Source organism: Moschus berezovskii, chromosome 7, assembly GCF_049115385.1.
Source record: "Moschus berezovskii isolate FMDL1 chromosome 7, NW_MosBer_1.0, whole genome shotgun sequence".
Lineage (NCBI taxonomy): Eukaryota > Metazoa > Chordata > Mammalia > Artiodactyla > Moschidae > Moschus > Moschus berezovskii.
Genome location: NC_142466.1, coordinates 30441428 through 30466711, shown reverse-complemented (window position 1 = coordinate 30466711; position 25284 = coordinate 30441428). Strand labels below are relative to the sequence as shown.

At 41.2% G+C, this 25284-nt stretch overlaps 1 protein-coding gene across 2 annotated transcripts in view; it reads right to left on the bottom strand.

Moving 5' to 3' along the window:
* Nucleotides 1–7453: 7453 nt before the first annotated feature.
* MLLT3 (MLLT3 super elongation complex subunit) overlaps nt 7454–25284 on the bottom strand; it is a 301232-nt gene continuing 283401 nt past the window's right edge. For both annotated transcript variants that reach the window (XM_055428156.2, XM_055428157.2), the window contains exons 9-11: nt 21454–21525; nt 20238–20309; nt 7454–12085 (exon numbers count right to left, since the gene is read on the bottom strand). In XM_055428156.2, coding sequence (XP_055284131.2) covers nt 11954–12085; nt 20238–20309; nt 21454–21525 — 276 coding nt within the window. In that variant the 3' untranslated portion in view covers nt 7454–11953. The remainder of the gene's footprint in view (nt 12086–20237; nt 20310–21453; nt 21526–25284) is intronic.

The following is a 25284-nucleotide window of genomic DNA, read 5'->3' as shown; positions in this document are numbered from 1 at the left end:
TCAGGGACTGCTTTTGCAGAAGACAGTTTTTCCACAGACCAGGGGGTGGGAGAGGAATGGTTTCAGGATGATTCAAGTGTGTTACATTCACTGTGCACTTTATTTCTATTATTTTTACATAATTTCTATTATTATTACATCAGCTCCACCTCAGATTGTCGGGCATTAGATCCCAGAGGCTGGGGATCCCTACTGTAGGACATCCCTCTCTCTTTCTTGCTGTGAACCTATCAGATGACCTAACAAGGAATGATACATCACACTGTCCAGGCAGCCATCAACAGAGCAGAAAATCCAAGGAGAATCAGTTAAGCAAACTAGCCCATGCTACTCGTGCAATGCCCCATCCTTGGTATGCCAACAAACCAAGACCAGGAATACTGGCCACAAGGACAAATCAGCCAAATGCAGGGAACTGAGAGTGGATTTGTGGGCTAGATTATAAATCAGTGGAAGTTAAGGCACAACTTTAAGTTCTTGGCCTCAGGATCCTAAGTAGCTCTACAGTGTTTCCTATAATTTCCAGGTAAGAGTCACCTAGAGAACGTGTTAAACCTATAGCTTTTTAGCTGCAGCCCCCAGAGTCTGGATCGGGAAGGCTGGGGTAGAGATGCATTCTAGAAGTCTGTACCCGGAACAAGTTCCTGATGAGCACTGGGGATCCCTGGGAAACAGAATCCTGATAGCTGAAGGTGCCAGAGATTGTTGCTAGGATTGTAGCCTCCTAACCTGGCAGCCTGTTAGAAACTTTAATGATCAGGATCTGTGGTCCCTATTCTAGGCATATTAAAACACAATCTCTGGCAGTGGGAACCAGGACTTTAATTTTTTATACTCCTATCCTGGCTGCACGTTAGAATAATCTAGGGAGCATTTGAAATTACCGATATCCAAGGCTTCGTGCAAATGAATTAAATCAGAGCCTCTGGAAAAGGAATGGCTTGTAAAAGCTCCCTGGGTGATGCTGATAAAACCAGACCACAGCTCAGCATATGGGAATCACTGGGGTAGATGGTGTAGGATGCTGCTGACATCATCGGGTTCTCATCTTTATTAAACAAAACAGAGCAGCGAGGAGCAACTGCACACTGGCTGGGTGGCAGCGCTGCAGGGCTGGTTCCTTTGTTCTGTCAGTGCCCCAGACTGCTCCCTGTGCGTTGTTTGAACTATTTATTCTGATGCTGGGAAAGAGTGAGGGCATGAGGAGAAGGGGGTAACAGTTGATGAGATGGTTGGATGGCATCACTGACTCAATGGACATGAGTTTGAGCAAACTCTGGAAGACAGTGAAGGACAGAGAAGCCTGGTGTGCTGCAGTCCGTGGGGTCGCAAAGAGTTAGACACAACTTAACGACTGAACAACAACAAATTTACTCTAGGCCATTCTTTAAAAAGGTTGTGAAACTCAGATCAGATTAAGAAGTTTGCCATCAGCAATGGGAGTGAGAAGGCTGGGAGCCCAGAGAGGCTGTTTGGTCTGTCTGCCAGTTAAGGATTTCCATATTGCTTCAAACAAGTCCTAACCACATGATGACATTGTTGCTCAGGAGGGAAGAGTCTCTGTCCCAGCAAAGTGGAAGAAAAATTCTGTAGCCATCACGGCTACATTTTCACAAGCTCCTCAGGAGACTGGTTGGCACATGGTAGATACTCAATAAATATATGTTGAATGACAGACTGAATTTCCATCACCACAGCCAGAACCTTAAATAACCTTTCAAAATGGTTCACTGTGGATTTTTCGAAAATTGCTACCACAGTCATCATCACAAAGTATGATGCCATGAACTATTAGAACTGGAGGCAAAATTACTCTCATTTTTAATGTGGGATGGACAAATTCTACTTAGTTACCTAAGTAGAAGTTTCTTTCCTTAAACTTCCAGAAGGATGGGGATTTCAATACTGGCATCTTCCCACTGTGGTGGACACAGTAATTGCCCCCCAAAGATGACCATACCCTAATACCTAAAACCTGTGAATATATTACCTTACATGGTAAAGGGGCAAGTTTGATTAGTAAAGAATCTTGAGATCGGGAAGTTATCCTATATTTTCCAAAGGTAATTACAAGAGTTCATAAAAGATGGAAGGAGGAGGCAGAAGTTAAAAGTCAGGGAGATGTTTTATAAAGCTACACTGCTGACGTTGAAGATAGAGGAAGGGACCGTGAGCCAAGAAATGCAGACAGTCTCTAGAAACTGGAGAAAAGCAAGGGAACTGATTCTCCCCTGGAGTCTCTGGAAGACTTTGTGCAGCCCCGCCGACATTCTGAGTTTAGCCTGTGCTCAGTCGCTTCAGTTGTGTCTGACTCTTTGCAGCCCCTTGGACCATAGGTCACCAGGCTCCTGTGTCCATGGGATTCTCCAGGCAGGAATACTGGAGTGGGTTGCCATTTCCTCCTCTCCAGGGGATCTTTCCAACCCAGGGAACAAACCCGCATCTCCTACGTCTCCTGCACTGCACACAGATTCTAAATTTGCATTGTTTTAAGAAACTAAGTTTGTCATAATTTATTATAGCAGCAATAGAAAATTAACACATCACATAATTAAGAGAAAAAAGAATATAGGGAATAGTATTCACTAAAGTCAATGGGCATGAGTTTGAGTGAACTCCAGGAGTTGGTGATGGACAGGGAGGCCTGGCGTGCTGTGATTCATGAGGTCGCAAAGAGTCGGACACGACTGAGCGACTGAACTGAACTGATTCACTAAAGTGGGCATTTCTTTGCCTTGTAACATAGCAAAGGGCTATATGGGGGTCCTCTACAAAGCGATATGGCCAACCACATCCCATCAAACTGTGGTATGGCTTTTAAGAGTACAATACTGAAATAAGAGTTACAGAGATGCTCGCTATAAATCAGATCACAGGATTATAAGATAACAGTTCAACAGAGTATACATATCTGCTTTCAAAAACAAAAGGAGTAATATCATCCTATGGTCTAAATGATAACTGAGTAGAATGTCTGTCTAACCAAGGTCACAACCTTGGTTTATTCCAGGTGAAATTGCCAATATTATTGAGAGGATGGTCACTCAACCAAACACCCTTTACCAAAATAGTAAGCCACGGTGCCTTAAGCGGGCAATGATGGTAACAGTGTATAATAATCCCCCTTCAGAAGATGTTATGAAGTCATGTTTGAAAAGACAGGCTCTCTCTCTGTCCTTTTAAGACCCTGGGCTTCCTAAGACTGGAAAGTTTGTAGCCACACAAAGGGGAAAACCAAATGGGCTCGGCAAGGGGTTGAACCTATGACCTCAGCTTCACCAACATTATCTCCACCAAACAAGCTCACCAAGGGAAAATATGTTCAATTCAGTTTAAGGTGACCCAGCCCTGAGGCCAACAAGAAACCTGAACACTGTATCCTATTACCTCTGCCTCGTTTTCTTTTCCAAGGGCTGAAAACAGCTACGAAAGCAGCAGTCAGTTGTATACCTGATAACTGTTTTGCAAGAAAGTGCATGTGAGGATGGCCAATGCTCACGGCTGTTTGAACCATGGGCACATCACAATAGATGGACAACTAGAATAAGACACTTGAGGCTGAACAGCAAAGAGCACAAGGTCCTGCTATGTGTTGGCAGAATTCTCAACCACAAGGGCGAACCGGAGGCTCTCGTCAGACTCCAACAGCAGAATCGCAGTAAAAATCACTCCGCTGCAGGCAAAGTGCTCTTACAAGTATTTCATCTCTGTAACAACCTTAAAACAGAAGTACATTTATATTCCCATCTCACAGATGAGAAAACCAAGTGTCAAGAAAGGTTAAGGGTTTAAGGACTAGGAGTGGCAGCTCTGGGATTCAAAACCAAGCGTTTCTGACTCCAGCATCTGTGTTTTTTGTCCTCATTACACACTACCTTTAAAACAGTAGCAAAATAAGGGAATTTTGGAGAAAGAGGCAGTAGGGAATGACAAGGTAGCAAGCAATCCCCTTGCAAGCCAAGAGGTTTATTTACAGTCATCCATTCATTCAACATTTTTGGAGTCTAGGAATTATACCTGTGAAACCTGGAACCACTAAAACATCCAAGGATATCACAAGGCAGGGCATGGAGGCAGAGTAGAGAGCAGCGAAATTCCAGAACACACTCCAACAATGAGCAGGGAGAGGGTGTCAACCCCCAGGAAGCAGCAGCAGGAGGCAGAGTGACTCAGCAGGTGGCAATGAAGAGGTGACATTTGGTGCAAAGGTGGCAGATATCCTGCGTGGAAAAAACACTGCAACCTCAACATGCAATAGGCTCTGGAAACAGGGCCAGGGACCCAACATGTTGGGTCCATACACATACCTGTATGGTGCATGCATTGTAGAAAGGACTGATCGTCTATAGCCTATTCACCTATTCAAATGATAGACTGCGGTGCAGGGTGGGTTGGGGGGTGGTGGTTGATGATGAGGGATGACCCAGGGGCCACTTCAACACCCGTAGATCTTCAGCAACATTGAAAACGCCCTTTCCAACCTGGATCCTAAGGGCCTGCCCCTACCTTGAGGAGGATTCTCTTGTTACCATATATAACCCAACCACTCTTTATCATGTACAGGCAGAAATCTGAGGGTAGAAGCAGAAATCAGAGGGTGAATTTTCAGTTCTCCATGTCCAATAGTGCATTCCTTGGAAATACGATGCCCTGCCACATATCCTAGTTTGCCAAAGACAACCCACTTTACTCACATTGTCCTGGGATAATTCTCCAATGTTCCAGTTTGGATGGTAAGTGGTCACCTAACCCAGAAAACAATTTCTGGGGATATTAACAGCTCTTCACAGGTCCTTCTGTGAACCTGCAGCATCCCAACTTCGGGTTGTAAGCCTTGAATGAAATATAGTATTAAATTATGTTGATCAAGGAACTTTAAAGCAAAACATCTGTTACTGTCTTCTGCAACTCCTGTTGTTACATACAACATAAGAAATAGTGTTCAAGTTAAACCAGTTTGGTGGTTGTTGGCAGAATATATGACTTCCCAGAGATTTACTAGAGGAGTGTGTGATGAATTTCCAAGAGGGTCAGATACTGGGCAGTTTTCCCAAACTCGCTTTAACACAAAACCTTTTTTCATAAAATGTCAAAAGAGGTCAATGTTTTACAAAATACTCCCACATTTTCACTCAACAAATATAGGTACCTAGTTTGTCCAGGAATTGTTCTAGGTCCTGGAGTCAGCGGTATAACAAGACAAAGCCTTTGTCTCCATCAGGCTTTCATTTCAGTTGGGGGTGGCGAGGGGCAGATAGGAAATAAACCTGTAAACAAGCATATATTATAATGTGGAAAACAATGATCTATTCCCCCAGTGATGGATATTCAAAATAAATACCACAAAAGTCATCAATTCTGAGGAATATTCACGAAGCAACCTGAATTCAGACAAAGATCTGTGTCTGTCAAAAGCCATGAATGGATGGGCACCTTATTTTCTGAGTAGAAGTCTTCCATAACAAGTCTCCCCCTTTGAACTGAGTGTACTTCCTTTGTCATTAATATATATGTGCCTTTGGGGGGAGTCCATATGCCTTTGGCTTTTGTTCGTGGACTAGATTCATAACATGTGCTTTTAATACTCTTTCGTGTCCTATCTAGACTGAGGTATTATTTAAAACAGCATCCCTTTCCAAAGAAACATGTATAGTTGCCTAGCACCCAGGGGATAAATTAGAACAAACGGAGAGTTACTACATTCTGTGCCATACATCCCATCCCCTAGAGCTGGGACACAGGACAAGAGGTGCTTTAAAACACCCGCACACACACACACACAAACCTCCTACCCTTTGATTCTGTGCAGAACAGAGACTCATATTTAAATGAATAAACTAAGTTAAAACTTTCCCTCCTGGAACAAAGCAAAAGGAAAGCCTCTTTATGTTGCAGGGGCTATAGATGCCAGGGGCTGAGCCTGTCCCAAAGTTTCCCTCCGCTGCTCAAAAACTAAGCCAGCTTGCTGCATTTAGCACTTCTCCCCAGACCACCCACCCAGACACGGATACACAAACCACATGTGTGAGGAATGCTGTTCAGCTTGGAAATCGGTATCAGTATTTCAGCCTTATTACTTGCACAGACGGCCCTTTTAGTGCGACTCATTTGTTTTATCTTTTCAATAGCTTTGATTATTTTCTTTTAATGGCCTGGATTTATCCTTTTCTACCCTTTTGAAACTTCAGAGCTCCACAGTGGGGGCCGCATGTGCTGGGAGACATGTTACGAGGCAGAAGGAGCAAACCGCTTTGCCTTCATGCACCACCATCTCCCCGTTCCCTGTGGTCACCTCTTCCATGCACATGATCCCAGCACCCTGAGTTCCTATCAACGTGGACTCAAGAGCTTTCTCATTCTAGCAGTAGATTATTTTTGTACGGCTATAGGGCCCAGTTATAATTAATGGAGTGTTTTCTCATTTGTGCCTTGTATGTCTCTCCCTAGCACTTGGGAACCACACTGGTTACCCTTCTCTAATTAAGGGGAAATTAAGACCAAGAGGCTGCGCCGACAGCCCAGGGCAAGTTAACAACCTCTGGAAAAGACTGGAAATGCCTCCAAGAGGAAGAGGCCACATAAACAGGAAGGTGTGGATACTATTACCGGCTGGAGAAAGCAGAAGCATTGAAATGTGCTCAGGCTTTTCTAGTTGGGTGGTATTCCGGGCAAGGGAACCCATAAAATACCCTTAGTTGCTCCACTAATCAGAACAAATGAGTCCATTCGTTTTGGACACCGTATCCCCAAATTCCCAAGCAGAGAGGTCTGGGCGTCAGGCTCGTTTCAGCTGCCTTCTCTCTCTTTCTCCAGGACTCCCTGGGTATCCAAGTGGGAATGCGATTCTGAATATGGTGCGGGGCTGTGGAGAGGGCTACGGGGGGCTGGGGAGGTCTGGGGGAAGACTGAGATTCAGTGCATTTCCCATGTGAGAGCACTTGGGAGACGACATCCTGTCTTCAGCAAGCCAGGGATGCTTACCCTGACTTTCTCCATGCTGGAGAAAATGCAAGGCATTATTTTAAAATAAACAAATGAATATCTAGGCTGAAACAAGGAGGAAAGATAGTCCAATTCAAGCATGGTCATTGGAAAGCTTAGCTGTCAGATGAGCCCATCTGGGACTGAGGCTTCCACACCTAAAACCAGTTGCTAGTTGATAAGATACAAAGCAGTACACTATCGTCCCCTCAAGGGCTTGTCACCTGAAGATAAAATTTCTCAAATCTGACCTCTCTCTTCTCTTAAGCAGCATTACATAGAGCATTACATCCAATCCCTTGGTTCCTTGCCAAACCAAAAGCATTCTCTGCTCTCTGTTGATGTCTTTCTCCTTCCTGTCTAAACAAGGTAGCATTTCTTGCCACTAGAGTAAATGCAAGACCTTTGTTAAGTTTGTAAACAGAACCTCCCAAAGTAAAAAGGGGAAAAAAGAAAAAAATACCATGCACAAGTAACCTGGTTTATTCCAAGAATGTACCCTACCATTTCTTGCCCAACCTTTGCAGAGCTGAAGATATGTACTGGTTTTAGGACACAGACTACGGTGCTAGACCCTGGGGATTCCAAGATGAATGGAGCAAAACTGTGCCCCCAGCTGTTTCTCATCTTGCCTTCATTCTCCCTTAAGACCAGCGTCGCTTCTTGAGAAAGGCTGGGGGTTCATTTTTCTTGTATGCAAAGGGGAACAAAAGCTTGGTCAAATGACTCAACAAATCAGGAAGACTGTACGCTGAAAAGAAAATGGAGCCACAACGAATTTGATAAGAATTTAAGTAAAACACCTATTTCTGTCCATCTGTACTTACATTTCAACATGGGTTTTAGAGATGGGAAATACATCTTAATGAATGCCTTGCAATTCACATAGTAGCGTCTACACACATACACAGTGTACCTTTCAACATAACTACACATACACACTCCATTAAAAAAAGATACTGACAGATTTATAAAACGTACTGGCCTTGCACTGTTACTCTCAAGAATACAATTACTTAATTTATTTTTGCACTGCATGGTAGCTCTAGCCACCATTAGTGATCTGTCAGCATTTCCATCATAACTCTATTTTCAGAATACTGGAGTACAAGTGCCAAAATACATATTTACAGTTTACAGACAGTGGCGGCTTTGTCTTCCTCTGACTTCTTCAATGCATCCTTAGAAGGGATATTCAAGGATGGCAGTGCCTACATAATAAAAAAGCATCATAGAAAACAAAAGAGGTCAAAAGATGTAGAATTCCAGTCCAAGACTAGACTAAAACCATGGGAACCGACTCCTCAACATTCATTGCAGTTGTAGTAGTCTGGACATCGTACTCTTAGCTTTAGAGCAACAGTCCAAAGCAAGATTTTAAGATATGTGTACGTCTGGAGCACACAGCATTAGTACACAGAAGTGCTAAGGGTGGAAAGTAACAAGCATACAGCAAACTACTCCAGAGCAGATCACCTCCACAGTGAGAAAAATGAACACACGCCTCCCAATAGCATCGCGGGCGGGCCATTTCCAAATCAAAACATCCAACTCCGTTACCTAGGGACACCTGAAACATTTTAAGAATAAAAAGTCTCTCTTAAATACAAGTATGTCAACTTATTCACACATGTGGGGCTCTAAATAGTATGTGGGATGGTATGCAAGCTGAAACATTTTTGTTTTTAAAGAGTAGCTGGGTCTGTAAAAGTTACCAGCAGAAACATATTTGGTAGAAGACGTGTTTAGTGGAAGAAAACCAATTTTATTGGTTCTTCCCACAAAACAGGTGGGTAATTATTCAGATTACAGCAATTTACTTTGCAATTTAAAAATGTTTAGGACACTCTCCTAGGAATTTTTTTCTCCTAGAGATTTTGTCTCCCGATCTTAAGTTTTTATGTTCTCCCCTACTTTGACACAATATGCAAGCATATATAGACATATCTATTTGTCTACATAAAGAGAGGTGGATTATAGTGAAGAAACAAAATAGCTGCACGCATTTTTGTTGCTAATATGCCTGCTATAAACTAAGCATACCTTTTTCTAAATATCCAGCTGCAAAACCAGAGGCAAATGTTAATTGATAAGGGGAGGCAGGGAAGTTCTGTACATAAATTTTTTTTCCCTTTGAGTTGCTGAGGGAAAATTTAAAGTTTATTATACTCTGGTTGGCTTAAACCATATTCACACTCACCCAATTAATTTTATTGGAAACATCTATATATATATATATATATATATATACACACACACACTCAAAAGAAATTAAACCCTGCCATTTTCCCTTCATGCTTAAAGAAACTGAAGCCACTGTTAGAACACCCATGTCAAAAATATCTTAACAGGTTTCAAAGGTGAGTGTACATAAGTGTGGCAGAACTCAGTGGGTTTCTAAGTATAACTATTAGAATTTAATTGAAAGGGGATTTATCATTTCTGCATTTAAAAATCAGGTGAGAGCAAGAGTTCAAATTCTAAAAAAAAAGTTAACAATATGACTCTTACTCTATTGGAATTTCATGGAAAACTCATTTTTCTGTCTCTGTGAAGGGTTAAGTTTTCCTGAATTTTATCCATTCCAGACAATATTCTGAAGACATTTGCTTTATTACCTAAATTTTAGGCCTAAAGTTTATCACTGTAATAGCTTCCCCTCTTACTATCCTTTTTGTCTGCTTACTTCTTATGTTAACCAGTTTCTTGGTCAGTAACCTAGGGAACAAAAACATCTTTACATTGCCAAATCACAGTTTTGGTCACACAATTTAGACACAAAAATAAAAATGGCCCACACTACACATATACATTTCTAATTAAACTGCACAGATATTTTAGTTAAGCTACATACATTTCTGGCTTAATTAGAATGCGTGAATTGACATTTAGAAAAATTTCAAGATTTTTAAATGTCGCAAACAATTCCATATAAGCATTGTCTGCCTCTTTCACCTGTAAAGTTAAAAAAGAAACAAAACACAACTAAAACCACACAATTCATCAGTCACCTAATGTTCAAAATGACTAGAAGTTCCTCTGTAATTAAACATAAGTGGACTACAAAACAAATGCTTCAAGGATGGTCCTGCCAATCATAAGAGTCATAACATTATTGAAAAAGTACATTTGTCCTCAGAGAGGATGCTTTTGAGAAGTAATTTACAAGAAGCATGGCTGTATTATAATTTCTTTAAAGGAAAAAAATAGTGTCTTTGGATAGAAAAAAACAATGTAAAAAAAAAAATCCCCCTTTTAAAATGCAGAAATAACTCCATTATCAATCTGCATTTACATTCCTGCCCAAAAGAATGGGTCTGGAAGGACCATTTTCTGTAGAGACCCTAGTTAATCTCTGTATGAAAGACAGCATCTGGCGTGGGAATCAACAAGGGAGATACTGGTCTATTAGCACACATAGAGACTTTCTTAAGGCTGATCCAGTGAACGAACCTTTGGATCCAGAAGTATTTCTTCGTTTTCTTTTCGGTTGAATTCCTAGCACAAAAACTTGGTGCTGAGCTGTTCTTATTTTGCATAGCTCCACTTACGGAGAAGATGGAATAATGACACCAAAAGTACTTTGGGTTTTTTTTTTTCTTTTAAAAATAATTTGCTTTCTTTTGCATGCCACAGGACAGATTTCTAGTTTCAAAACAGGGTACATCGAGAACAAAAATATCCCCCCTCCCCAACCATCTTTATTGTCAACCATCTTTATTGTCACCAATACAACAAACCCTTCTGGAAACATAAGCAAGTGACTAAACAGGTATCGAACCACTGAATCTACAAGTTAATACATAATCTGTTATGGCAGAATAATCAAGGGTTTTCCCCCAAAGAAAGATTTTAATTCTTCAAATATAAAAGAGTCTAAGAGGATCATATGAGAACAAACAGAAATCTCTTACTCCAGGTTTGATGGTAAAGATGGGAAACACACTGGCAGCTGAAGAAAGCTGAAACTCTTACTAATAAATAGATCCAAATTAAGAATTTCTACAACATTTCTTTAGAAAACAGAATCAGAATTCCTTTTTTTTTTTAAATGATGATCCTGTGGAATGCATTCACTTCCATATTTATCTAATATCATAACAGTGAAACAGACACAAGGATGCTGATGACAGCTCAACAATGTAGGGTGCAGGACGTTTACAGGTACACGTTTGTTTAAAAGTCCTACAGGTTTATTGACTAAGGCTAGACAGCAATTCATATGATCCTATTTGGTGCATTTACTACCATGGTCCAAGATCATTCATTATATGGATACAGCCAAGGACTGTAACTTTCAGGAAAAAAAAGACCACAAAGAAGAAAATCAGGGTGGCTATTTGGTCCCCCCAGTTGATCATTTGTGTCCTGGAACTGGAAAAAAAGGTGGAAAATACAGACTGCAACAAGTTAAGGGACTTGGAAAAAGTTGCTGGAGAGTGGCACGGTATACGGAGTAAGGTCACTGGGCTTGGGATGGCAAGGGCGCTGCATTGAAAGAGCATCCACGGGACCGAGAGATTAGAATGTCTTGTGGTGTCATTCCCTCAACAACTCTATAGTATGCGATTAATAAATAGATCAGTTATGTAATAAGGCAGTGTGTTGAATATGCATTCGTCCTGTGGACCGGACCACCACAGAGAGAGACATGTGATGCCACACACATTCTTTAAGTTTTCTTGTATTGTGTTGGATCTGTTTATTTTCAAGGCTATCCAGGCTAACTCTTCCCAGGGATTTCCTTGGAGAGAAGAGTGGTCCACTGAGGCTGGTTTGCTGAACCTCTCCTTTATCAAGAGATGATGACTGGCTTTAAAGAAAAATAAAGCTGAAGGTTGTTTACTTTTTATTTTTTTCCCTTTTGGTTGCATCATTCTGAGTGTTTTCATATAAACAAAGAAGGAAAAAAAATCACAACCAAAAAAAAAAAAAAAACCAATAGTTTTTGATGCATCCAGTTGTTGTATCCTCAGGATGTTCCAGATGTTTCCAGGTAACTCTGTAGTTTACGAACTGTGGTTTTGTCCAGCGAGCAAAGGTCAAAATCAAATGTTGTGTTTGTGATATGAAAGTGTCCAGTTTCTTCTATAAGGTTCACAATCTAGAGGAGTGAAGAAGAGAAAGTTCAGGCAATAAGCAATAGGCATCAAAATACAGAAAGAGAGGGAGAGAGTCCAGTATGGAACCCAAGGGGTTAAGAGACTCATTTATAGAAAGAAGGTCCCATATTATTGATGGCACCAAACTACCTCTTAGCCAGTTTGGTAGGTCAAAGGAACGTCAACCCTTTGAACTTCTCAATGAGAGCAGGTTATCTGTTCTCATCATTCATATTCTTTAAACTGATTCCTATGAACATATATCAACATAATGATCATTTTTCTTTCTGATTACCTTATTGTTGAAAGTTTAGAAAATGCAATAAACCCACAAAAAAATAAAAAGAAAAAATTTCCACCCCCCTAAAGATATGGGTAGTGACTATAGAGGGGCTCAAGGAAGACTTCTGGGGTGCTGGGACTGTCTCATTGCTTGATTTGGGAACTGGTGACAAGAGATACATTCACTTTGTTAAAACTGATCTAGCTGCACATTTTGTTATGCTTCCACAAAAAATAAATAAAAATCTATATTCATTCCATCAGTCATGTTCAGTGGATGGCCTTGAGTATTTGGAGGTAATAAGTGTTATCTACAGAAAGAAGGATGCCTTTGTCTCCCCAATAGCTATACCTTATTTCTTGAATTGGCTCCAACTTCCAGAAATACGATCAACAAAAGTGACAGAGGCACTGTTGGTTTTGCCTGGTTTTCAGAAGGACACTTTCTAAGGTTTCAACATTAACAATGATGTTGGTTATGATTTGAAAGATTTTTTTTATCCTGTTATGTGTCTTTCTATTCCTATTTTACAAATAATTTTATCAGAAATAGATACTGTGCCTGGGTAGTGTGGGTTTTAGGTATGTTTGTTGTGAGTAAATTGGAATGGAGGGAGGTTAATTTTAGCAAGCTTTGTGAAGGAAAGAGGAAAATCACCATCAAGATGAAAGAAAAACTATTTGTGCAGAGAAACCAACTGGCAACCCATTTGGCTTATTTGTAGTTGTCTGTTATCCTCTATCACTTGCTTCTGTTCTTTTTCAATCATCCTAAGAGGAGTAATTTTAATTATTCAGTCTATTATTTATTCAATGAAGTTTTAGATTACCAAATCTGGAGTTGAAAACAGCAGAATGGAAACTTTTGACCTTCTCTTCTTACAATTAGTTTTCTTCAAAAAACAGTAAATTTGTGAACTGTTCCCTATGGGTCAGTGGCTCTCAATAGAAAATGTGCTCCCCATTCCTGACATATTTGACTGCCACAGAAACATAAAAGGCACAGTGAACCTCAATCCAATTAATTGCACAACTCCAGACTGAGCTGTTATTGCCTTATTCAACTTCTGGAACTATTTTTTTTTTTTTTTACAGATATAACTATGGGTTTAATAATAAAACCAGTTACTCCCCTTGTAAAATCATGACAGTCACAGCAGACTGCCTACCTCCTATTCATGTGTCGCTTCTTTCCTAGCAGAAGCTTGCTTTCTGGGAGTGGCAATACACCCCGCTAAAACGCTGGCCTCCTAGACCCACGTGCAGCACTAGGCAGACACTGTCATTCACAGTTTGTCAAAAGTCACTGGGTTCTAGGAAAAGTTTCAGAAGGGTATGGACTATGGGCAGGTGGCTTTTGCCCTCTGCCCCCTTCCTGTCTGGAAAGAAGACGCAACTCTGGAAGTGCAGCAGCTGTCTTCCCCTCATGTGGATGAATCAAAGATATGAAAGATGGCAGAGCAGAATGGCAATGAGTCTACATCCTCAACTGCATCTTTTTTATTTTTTATTGGAGGCTAATTATTTTACAATATGATATTGGTTGGTTTTGCCATACATTGACATGAACCCGCCCCGGGTGTACGTGAGTTCCCCTTCCTCAGCTGCATCTTTTAAGCCACCACACCAACCATGAATCTCTTACCTCCAGGCCTATTATTATATGGGGTGGCAGGGAGGCAGGATGCAGGGGTAGAGAGGGGGCCTTACTTGCTTAAACCACTAGACTCAGCATTCAATTCCATGCATCAAGAGATTATCTGAAGGAGTGCTTCTGATTATGGTTAAAGTACGACATTCACGTAAGAATTTATCAAGCTAGATCTTATTAACACTAAAGATCTAAAATGTACTCTCATTGGCTTTATTACTTAATAGTTACAGGATAAGTCACCCCCATACAGCTATATACATAGAGAAACATGCACACACAGCTATGTCCACAAATACAAGCCTTTCAAGGCAATTCAATACTTACTATATATTTAACATTAATTGAATTAAGAGTACTTTCCAGAGTAAATTATATTTTTTGCTACATTGATTAGAAATACTAAAGATCAACTGAAAATGTGTAAACTTCAGTACAGCAACAAACAGCCCCTTCAGAGAGCTCTTTTAGGATGGAAATAAATAGCTTTTCAATTTATGCAATAGAAGCAAATGACAATTATCCCAGAGTGCGGCTCCTCTTCTCAATGAGCTGGCCAGCAGGTAAATGCCCAAGCATTCAGAACAGAGAATCCTGAATTTGGCATATTGAATCCTGACTCTTTTCATACTATTTATGGGGTCCTCAAGGCAAGAATAATGAAGTGGTTTGCCATTCCCTTCTCCAGATCATGGCATCCAGTCCCATCACTTGATGGCAAATAGAGGGGAAACAATGGAAACAGTGATAGACTTTATTTTGGGGGGCTCCAAAATCACTGCAGATGGTGACTGCAGCCATGAAATTAAGAGACGCTTGCTCCTTGGAAGAAAAACTATGACCAACCTAGACAGCATATTAAAAAGCAAAGACATTACTTTGCCAACAAAGCTCCAGCTAGACAAAGTAAGGTTTTTCCAGTAGTCATGTATGGATGTGAGAGTTGGACTATGAAGAAAGCTGAGTTCCAAAGAATTAATGTTTTTGAACTGTGGTGTTGGAGAAGACTCTTGAGAGTCCCTTGGACTGCGAGGAGATCCAACCAGTCAATCTTAAAGAGATCAGTCCTCAATATTCATTGGAAGGACTGATGCTGAGACTGAAGTTCCAGTACTCTGGCCACCTGATGTGAAGAACTGACTCATTGGAAAAGAACCTGATGCTGGGAAAGACTGAAGGCAGGAGGAGAAGGGGACGACAGAGGATGAGATGGTTGGATGGCATCACTGACTTGATGGACATGAATTTGAGCAAGCTCCAGAAGTTGGTGATGGACAGGGAAGCCTGGCGGTCGCAAAGAGTCAGACATGACTGAGCAACTGAACTGAACTGATCCCAACTCTGCTCTTTGAATGGCATTGGACAGAACATCAGAACCTCTGAGCCTCAATTTCCTCATCTGTAAAATGGGGACAATGCCGCCCATTCTACCTATCATGCAATGTTGTTTCAGTTCAGTTCAGTCGCTCAGTCATGTCCGACTCTCTGCGACCCCATGAATCACAGCACGCCACGCCTCCCTGTCCATCACCAACTCCCGGAGTTCACTCAAATTCATGTCCACAGAGTCGGTGATGCCATCCAGCCATCTCATTCTCTGTCGTCCCCTTCTCCTCCCGCCCCCAACCTTTCCCAGCATCAGAGTCTTTTCCAGTGAGTCAACTCGTCGCATGAGGTGGTCAAAGTATTGCAGTTTCAGCTTTAGCATCAGTCCTTCCAAGGAACACCCAGGATATACAGAACATGAAGCTTCTTTATAAGCTGCAAATTGCTACATAGATGAGGGCAACATGATTATGACTACCATGTAAACATAAACTTATCCTTAATTATCCAGGAGGTAACTATACAGCACATGAGTTTTCACACCCAGTGCTTTTTCCTCTGCCCCTCATTGACTGTCGTCCATTTCATTAGCACTAAAACAAATGAAGCAGGGAAAATGCCAGAAGCTAAAAATCAGAAAAGATCTCCTTGAAATTAAAAAAAAAAAGTATAATAAAAGTTTGCAGGAGGGGGGAAAAAACAGGGAGAATAGCAGCTTAAGGAAAGTAGTTGAAATAACAAGGGATTTCCCTGGAAGGTCAGTGGTTAAGATTTTGCCTTCCACTGCAAGCAGTGTGGGTTCAATCCCTGGTCGAGGAGCTAAGATCCCACATGACTCACAGTCAAGAAATCAAAACATTAAACAGAAGCAATATTGCAGTAAATCCAATAAAGATGCTAAAAATGGTCCACATCTAAAACAAAAAAAATCTTTTTTAAACGACAAACTAAAACCACAATGTGGGGGTAAAGAAGTACAGTCCTACATTTTCCCTTGAAAATGACAGGTAACTCACCATTGTAAGAAAATAAAATTCCATGACTCAGTCTAGTTGCTTACTAACTACTAAGCAATAAATAGAAGACAGGATAATGAAAATACCTTCCAGTAAAGGCCACTTGGTTTTAAAGCAAATAAACACGTTTACTCACTAGGACATTCAACCCCGTCACCTCATGGGCACTGTACTATCTTGTAGGTTCCGGGGCTTCGATGACAGCTCTCCTGCCTCCTCCACAAACAGCACACCCCACCCCGCCTGCAGCCACAAACACACAAAGAAACGAAGAGGATCTGATCAATCTCACTAAATGAGCCCTGCATTTTTATGGGCGCTTGTAAGAATGCATCAAGGTGGAGGCAAAGACAGCCTTAAAGCAATAGCAGTGCCAACAGATGGGGCGTTCAGGACTATTTGCCAATGGGAACAGCATTAATGATTTGAATTATTAGAGCATGAATCTACACCCTCAATTAAGTAAAGACTTCATAAAGAAAAATAAATGTGGGTTCCTTTCCAGGAATCCTGATAGTTAGAACATCAGAAACAGAGCATTAACATGCTTTATGGTAATGACACAAGCCACACAGTCTACAGACACCACCCCGTTGGTCCCTGAACAACACCCTGCTGCTGTGCCATAGGATTCCTTGATCTGTAAATGCACACGGTGCCACCCTGATGTCGTTACCTTGCATCATACTGCAATGATGAATCTAACTCCAAATTAATAGTAATAATAAAAGACAGAGTGACTGCAGAGGGGGAAAGCAGGCAAGGGTACGCAGTATGTTATAGGTAGTGAAAGAGGAAGAGCATGTAAATTGCTGAACCCATTCTTCAGATGATGGTGGTTGTGAAAATATTTGTGATGGATTATCTCCTGCCACATCAGCTTTGGAGGGGGTACTATGCAGGTTTTCTTTTTTCTTTTTTTAAGGGGTAAGATCTACTTGTTTAAGTCTATGGCTTCTTCCCCCAACCCTGGTTATAAAAGTCATAAAAAATTATAAAAAGGTAATAAATTTTTGTAGTCTGATTTTACATATATTTGCATAAATACATATATATATATGTATGTATGTATATAGGCTTCCCTGATGGCTCAGCAGTAAAGAATATGCCTGCAAAGCAAGAGACATGAGTTTGATCCAGGGTTGGGAAGATCCCCTGGAGAAGAGAATGGTAACCCATTCCAGCATTCTTGCCTGGAGAATCCCATGGACAGAGGAGCCTGGCGGTCTACAGTCCAGAAAGTCGCAAAAAGTCAGACACAACTGAGCGACTGAACACACACACACACACATTCTAAAAGGTTTCTTTTCACCCAAACAGCCTCTTCACTGAGTGAGAAGTCATGAACTAGATTTGCTTCTGTGTGGAGGGGAGTCAGGGCTGGGGAGAGCTAGGTCTTCCTGCAGAATGGCCCCTGTTGTGCGGACAGGGAAGCCCCTCTATGGCTGCGACATGTGCCCTATTGGGGTTAGGAGGTGGGCCATCAGGCTCCAGTCTTCAAGGAATTCTAAAATACAACAGGAGATTCTCCAGGGTGGAGAAGATCACTTTCGGCAAAACACTTCTCAGGGAGAGTTCTCCACTGTTATAACACTCTGCCATACCATTTATTCCCCATCTCCCTAAAGAAAATTCTCAGTATAATAGCTGTTACCTAAACTGCTGAACCAGCCTCTAAGGAAGCCCTGGTTTTCCTCAGAGGTTATTTTTTTCCTCCTGATGAGGATGCAAGCCCAGACTCAGAGCTGGAGCTGCAAGAGAGTTTAGAAGTGTTCAATCTCCCTTTCCAAATAAATGTTAAACATGTGCTTTAAAGAAGAATGAAATTATTAGTCAGTCCAAGATACTAACATCTCTGGTTTTGACTGTGTCCACTGTACTACATTTTTACCTGATGGAAAAGGGCCTTAAGAACACAGCCTCTCTTGATCCAATGCTTTCTGTTCATTAACCTAGATGCCGGGTGCCAGCACTGCATGACCCCAGACTAAAAAAGAGATAAACCACTTTTTGTGAGCCAAATAAAAATGTCAGGCCAGATTTTCTGATAGGATGCCTTTCATAGGAAAAGAACTGGGATGGGATCCCGGCCCACTGGAAATCCTGTCTCAGGTGCTGTGGTCTGCATGGCAGAGAAGACGTAGGCCCTGTGGAATGCAGTCCACAGGATGAGCAGCGCTCAAGGTGGAGAAAAACATCAGTGCTCAATAGGGCTCTGCTTTACAATAGGAATTAATTAAGCAGTAAACCGTGACAGGACATGCATCATGGTATCATAATCACAAGCCTCAGCTGCATTACAAGGCAAAAGGCCAAAGCCTGAGAGCTTTCAACGGGCCTGGGAATGCAATTAGGTTGAAACGCGGTGGGCCCTGGAGTGCCTTTATGCCAGGTTAAAAATTCATAGATATCACTCTCTCCCTCTAGAATGCTAAAATAATCCACTTCCATGAAACTCTCCAGTTAAGCCACCTTCCCTCACAATGCTTTCAAAGGTCAAAATAAAGGGCAATGTGAAATTGGGAATGCCAATGACACCCCATGGTAAGATCCTGCCCAATGGCCTAGTACCTTCAATTCACTGGCTGGCTTTCGGTGAGAAGGGGGTCCCAACGCTGCCCAAACATCTATCTTGCTCTTCTGTGAGACACTATTTAGGTCCAATTTGTGCAATAATAGCTTTATTAGACAGCTTTTCCACAGTGGTTCAGAGCTGGTGCTCAGGAAAAAATGGGAAAATCAGCTAAATAGATTTACCATCACCATTCAGGCAATGGGCCCCAAATAATTGCCAAGTGGCAGGCTAACTGACTAATTTTCAGTTGTACAGAAAAAAATTGAAGAAAAATACTCTCAATATACTAGGATATGTCTTAGAGCAAGCCACTCAGATCCTGCTCCCTGACCTCTTACACACTTAGATAGACATGCAAGAAATGCAACTTATCCTCAATTAAGAATTATAGGTCTGTAGTCTTCTGTTCAACTTTGAAACTCTAGAAGGTTTAAAAAGCTTATCAGACCAATCAGGGCACTTGGAAAGTTTGAGAGTATGTATTTATAGATTTACCCAAAAATGTACACAGAATATAAATGTGACCATCAGCCATTAAATATTAAACACATACACACATATACACACAGCTGGGGTAGATTAAGTACTAACATCAAGTCATTTGAAAGCAGTCTCTAAAAACAAATTCAAGCAGCAAAATAATCTACAAACCTACCCTGGAATTTAGAACACAACCTCCACTTTGAGTGTTAATGAGAAATTATTTTATCTTTAATTTTTGATGTAATGGGCACACATACTGTAACCAATGAAAACTAAAAACCACCCTCCTTCTCAAAACATCAAATTGTACTAATAGAAATGTCCCCACTCTACAAGGATTCCACAGTTGAGTTCATAATAATAGAATGTATGTTAAACAAGATAAGACAAAGAGGAAAATATTTATTTTCCTTAGAATAGCATTGGCAAAGGTTACTAAATTGAATCACAAATGTTTACAGCACTTGACTGCAGTTCTTATCACTGTTTTCCCATGAAACCAGAAGCCTGGCCCCAAAGGTTTCTGCATTCCTCCCATCCCCTCTGTCAGCCCACATGATAGCATCAGACAGCTTGAGATCAGTATATTGCAGCATCGTTACTTCCCCAAGTGCCCCATTTTCATTGTCCGCGGCACTAAGGAAGCCCCAAAGCAGATGTCCAGGTAGCCTTGGAAATAAGCCCCCTACCCATATACTCTGCAGGTAGCACTGGCCCAGAGAGCATGTGACCAGTGTGGCCTCCAGGTGCTGTCACACCAGTGCAAGACAAACCAGACCTCGAGGCTTCTGGAAAAGATGGTGTTCAGAAGCCTTCCTCACCTGCTGCAGAATGTGTCTTTCCCTCAACGTCATCAGCCTTCTGTGAAGCTCTACCAGTTCATCGAGGTATGCCTGAAAGAGAAGGGTATGCCCCCAACAACAAGCATTTAGGAAGCAGTTCAAAAATAAAAGGACAAACAAGTAAGAACATACCAGAGGTGGTTAGAGGTTGCACATTCTACCTTCTACCCTAAGCTGTGTGGATGCACTGCCCAAGGCCTTTGCAGACCAACTCTCCTTTGGCCAACTAGTACTTTTTCAAGGCAGCTTTTTTACAAAAAAGGGCAATTTGTGAACTTATTTGCTCTCAGTAAGATCCAAGTGAACATCCCAGCAATGCCTCTAAAGAGAGAAAGGGAATTCAATGAAAAATCGTGAGCTTAAGCGTATTATCACAGTACATATTCTTTTTCTCAATTATTCTTCCATCCTAGGCTTTTTTCTTAGTGATAATGTTTCTAAGTGTGAACATGGAAGTATCAATGCACATTACTAATTATGTAATTAGGGCAAATTGGAGGGGAAAAAAAACACCTCTCCTGGTCATATCTAACATGGCCAATGAACAGCAAGTAACAGGACAGAAGAAAGTCTTACGAAAAATAGAGGTCACTATCCAAATTAGCATCTGGCTTGTCAAGAGTTCCCCTGAAAAGGCAGAGGTGCATCTTCATGTGCTCAGACTCGTGTCTTTGTTAGCATAAATGCCTGGGTATTCTTTGTGTCATTTGCAATGAAAGCAAATAAAGGTTTGTGAAGCATTATCCAGGCCTACCCCAATCCTGCAAAGCATGTGAGGACCCTGCTTACAACAGGACACAAACCCCCAACAACCCTTGAAGTTAGATTTTGGCTGCGTGATTGCACACTAGGGGAAAACACACTGCACTGGGATCAGATGTCCTGCTCACTTAAGTCTGAGATTCCTTAACCCACCACCTCCACCACAACTCTCTCACCTCCTAATTCCATGTGCCCGAAATCCCTTGGCAATCATGGATAGCAAAAGGCCAAGTTTATCTTGTTTACTGGAGATGTAAACAAGACTTGGAAAATAAACTACAAAGCACTGGGAAGAAGTGCCTGTCATTTGGGGATTTCAGGCCCTTCTGATGAAGAAAATGAAATAAGAACTAGCAAGAATGATCAAGGGAAACACAAAGAAACAGAAGAATGTCAGTGCTACGTTACTCACGGTAACAGACTAGAAACCTACCTTGTCACATTCACCATTCTTTATTTGCTTATCTGATTTGCTTTGCTTTATTGGACTTTTCACTTCAAGAATCTAGGGATCAAAGAGAACACAGTTAAAATTTGATTGTGAGCACTGCTTGGCTAACCTAGCACATAAACAAAGGCAACATGAATGAAATGCATAATAACATCACTTTCCAAAGAGCATTTTTCCTCCTCACATTTTATTTCTTCTCCTCTAATCTGACTTTCTCTGGGAAAATAAACTACTTATATCTGAAATGCTGAGTCAGGGCAATAGAACTTAAAAAAAAAAAGTGACGATAAGGATATTGATCTAAGCTTCCAAGGCTGCTTCTCTTTAGTGACAACACTCCCACACATATGCACAGCAGCTGAGTTGTAGTACATTACAGTCCCCTCTGGCAAGAAATTTTTCTTATTCATCCTGTTGTTTCAATATGACTACCTGTGCTCAGTGCAATAAGGATGATAAGACAAACACTCAAATACCCTTTCTAGTACCTGCCTCTCAGATTCTAAAAAGTACTCCTGTCTACTAAACTGAGGAAGGTTTGGAAGTGAAGGTGGCTGCCATACTGGCTGCTCCCAACTTGGAATCCTCCTACTCAAGAAATAAAGAGCCAGGACCATTTTCTGTATTCTAAGAAATAATGTGTTTACCCATGATAAAATACCCAGTGCCTTTCCTTTGCCCTGAACCAATTATAGCTTAGGTTATGAACAGCAGTTTTGCATACTGTTCAGACAGTGGGGAGTTACATTTCTAATTAATAAAAAGGAGAAATACATTATTACTTAATAAGCACAGTTGATTAATTAGAATTTTCAAAATTGAGAATTATGCTTAAAATGGTGAGAACCACTGAAATTATTGATGAGTGTTTACAGACATATAAAAACAAAAAGGCAAAGGTAATTTGTCTTTTTCATTATAGTCTCATTATCAAATGAGTTACAATCTGAAGCTAATATTGAGGAAGAAAATGCCAATAAAGGAGATACTGAAGAAGTTTACTCTGCTTTAGTGCACACACACACACACAAGTCTCACAGTTCTGTTCAAAGGTCTACCACTTCCAAAATGCACAGAAGATTTTTAAAATGAGTCCACATTTATTTTGTAATTTAAGTTGTGGAGAGAGCATTGATTGGGTTCAGAAACCCAAGTTCAGGTACCAGCCCTATCATTCAATGTTTTTTGAACTTTGACAAAAATGAGACAAATAAAATGAGAGCTAGGAGCAAGGGAGCATCCAGGTTCCCATTTAGCCATGAAATTTTCTACTGCTAATAAGCACTTTACTTGCTGAGGATGACATTCTAGAAAAGACCAAATATTTCTCAAAAGGAATACATATTCATTTGAATTTAGTAAAATGTATAAGATGGAGAAGGCAATGGCAAGCCACTCCAGTACTCTAGCCTAGAAAATCCCAAGAAGTGAGCTCCTAGAGCATCTTGCCTGAGAATCGCCTTTCTTCCTTCGTTTTTAAGATTAAGATACCAGATGACCAACGTGACCAGGCTAATTTCAAACATAATACTTCTGGCAACACAGGGAAATTACTTAATCGCAGAGGCAAAGCAATAGCTTTTAGTAAAGGAAACCAAACACCCCCACTACATTCAGAATTCCCTTCTCTATTTTGGCTGGAAATGAGACCTCAAGGGAACGTTCGTTCGCACGGAGACCTAGGAGTAAGTAGGTCAGTAGATGGCACTCCTCGCCAACTCAGATACAGGGCTGGGCCAAGCAGAGCCGTTCTGCTCTGAATGCAGGCGAGGAAAAAAACAGCCCCTGTCTGCCTGCCGTGTGCGTTAGAAAACTGGATTTTGTTCCCATCATATCCTTCCCCGGAGTACCCCACCATTCCCTGCCCCAAGTCATTGTTCTCTGGGGACCAGGTGACCGGGAACTCTCTATGGGGCACAAAGAGTTGTGAACTAGGTTGAGAGAGTTCCACCACCTTCTCGTCAAAGCAGAAAATAGAACACGCAGGGCTCTGAAATCCCACCCTACACATTCCATAAGTGCGGCGGCACAGGAGGCCCAACGACACTGAAATCCTGGTTTCTTTCTTCTGAAGCTGCAGAGGCAGGAACAAAAGCCCCGGGTGTCAGTGATCCGCCTCGAGTTACTGAGTGACTGCCCAGAGAGGGCTCAGTTAATCTTCCTGCTTTGATCTCTCCCTGCTCCAAAATAAACAGCTTTGTCAAAACCTCATTCTGAGAGCTGATCCATGCTGAAGACAATTGTTTTATTTATGACCATTTCTTATCTTTAAGGAAACGACTCCAGAATAGAAAAATATGGCACCTTGTCTTCCACAGGCCAATTTCAAACCAGTTTAACTGGATGGACTCTTTTATTTCATTCAACACGCCTCGCAGGTTGATAGGTGATTTACGATATTCTGAATATTAACTTGGGTCCGATGGATCGCTTCCTTCCATTGAGGCCCCTCCCGCTCCTCCCTCCCCTTCAATACTTTCAGACAAAAAAGGATCTAGAATTTTGATTTTGTTTGAAATTCACATGAAGAAGTTTGAAGTTAAAAAAAAAAACAAAAAAACTTTGCTTAAAATGGCACAGCATTATTCTTCTCTATTAAGCTGTAGGGAGAAGAAATAGCCACCCAGACTGCTGAGAGGCAACAAGTATGCAAGTGATAGTCTCTGAAAATAGAACTATGATGAGTTGCACTTCTATTCTTAATCTGAGGATGTGGCTTGAGAATCAGATTTTCAAGATTATTATTTTTCTGTATTCTTTTGTGAGGACTGACAACTCAATTATTCAGCAGATGGATTCCCTACCACTGGGTCTTTGATGTTAACGATCACTAGTAGCTCCTAACAATACTCAGGTTAATTACTTGCTTTGTTGACATATGGCGCTCTCTTTCTTCACTTTTTTCCCAAGAATTAGAAATATCTGACTCAATGAGCACTTTCTCTCTTCCCCAGTCCCTAGAAAATTGAGAAAAGGTAAGGAAACCATAGCTTTGCTTGGTAATTTACAGAAACTTTGAGACTATTATCAACCTACAGAGAGAGAGAGAGAGAGTCAAGGGATATGAAAGAAGAAGACTCAAGAGTCTGCCCATTTCACAGTTTGGCCTTCCTGGTTTGTTTTCACTTATTTCATGTGAAATTTCAGATCATCTCATCATCATCACTATCACACTCACTCACACACACACACAAGACTAAACACACTCCAGTTCTAAGACACAGGTCCAAGGAAAGCACCCTTGGGGTACATATATTTCCTACCCTAAACTAGTCAAAAGTGAAAGCATATGGACCTCCTTATTATGCTTATAGGTATATGGAGAAAGTGACATATAACTGAGTATTCCTGACAGATTGATGACTCACATGTGTGAAGCTACATTTGTCAAATAAACATATGCCAAGAAACCAGTGGTATGCTATTTAATCAGATAAAGCAATTTTTACCCTTTCTAGATAGATGGTACCATTTCAATTTTGTTTTGCTTTTTTTCATTCTGCCAGACAGTCAATAAAAAAGAAGTCTGACAAAGAATCTAAACCTTTCCCTGAAACTAGGGCCAGGTCAAGACAGCAGCAGGTCCAGGAAGAGACTGGGGCAGTTCTGTCTGCAAGGCAAGATGGTGGCTTGTTGAAGCTGCATTTATTTAGCAAGCAGAGTCTTCACTCCACCTGGGAACAATGCTGAAGGAGACCACTCAGGGCACAAAAGCACATCCGATAATGCCCTGCGCTCCTGGCCCTGCCAAGGCCACCATCACCACCCAGGAAGAATCCTAGTTCCAATACACCACCCACTGGAAGCAGAAAT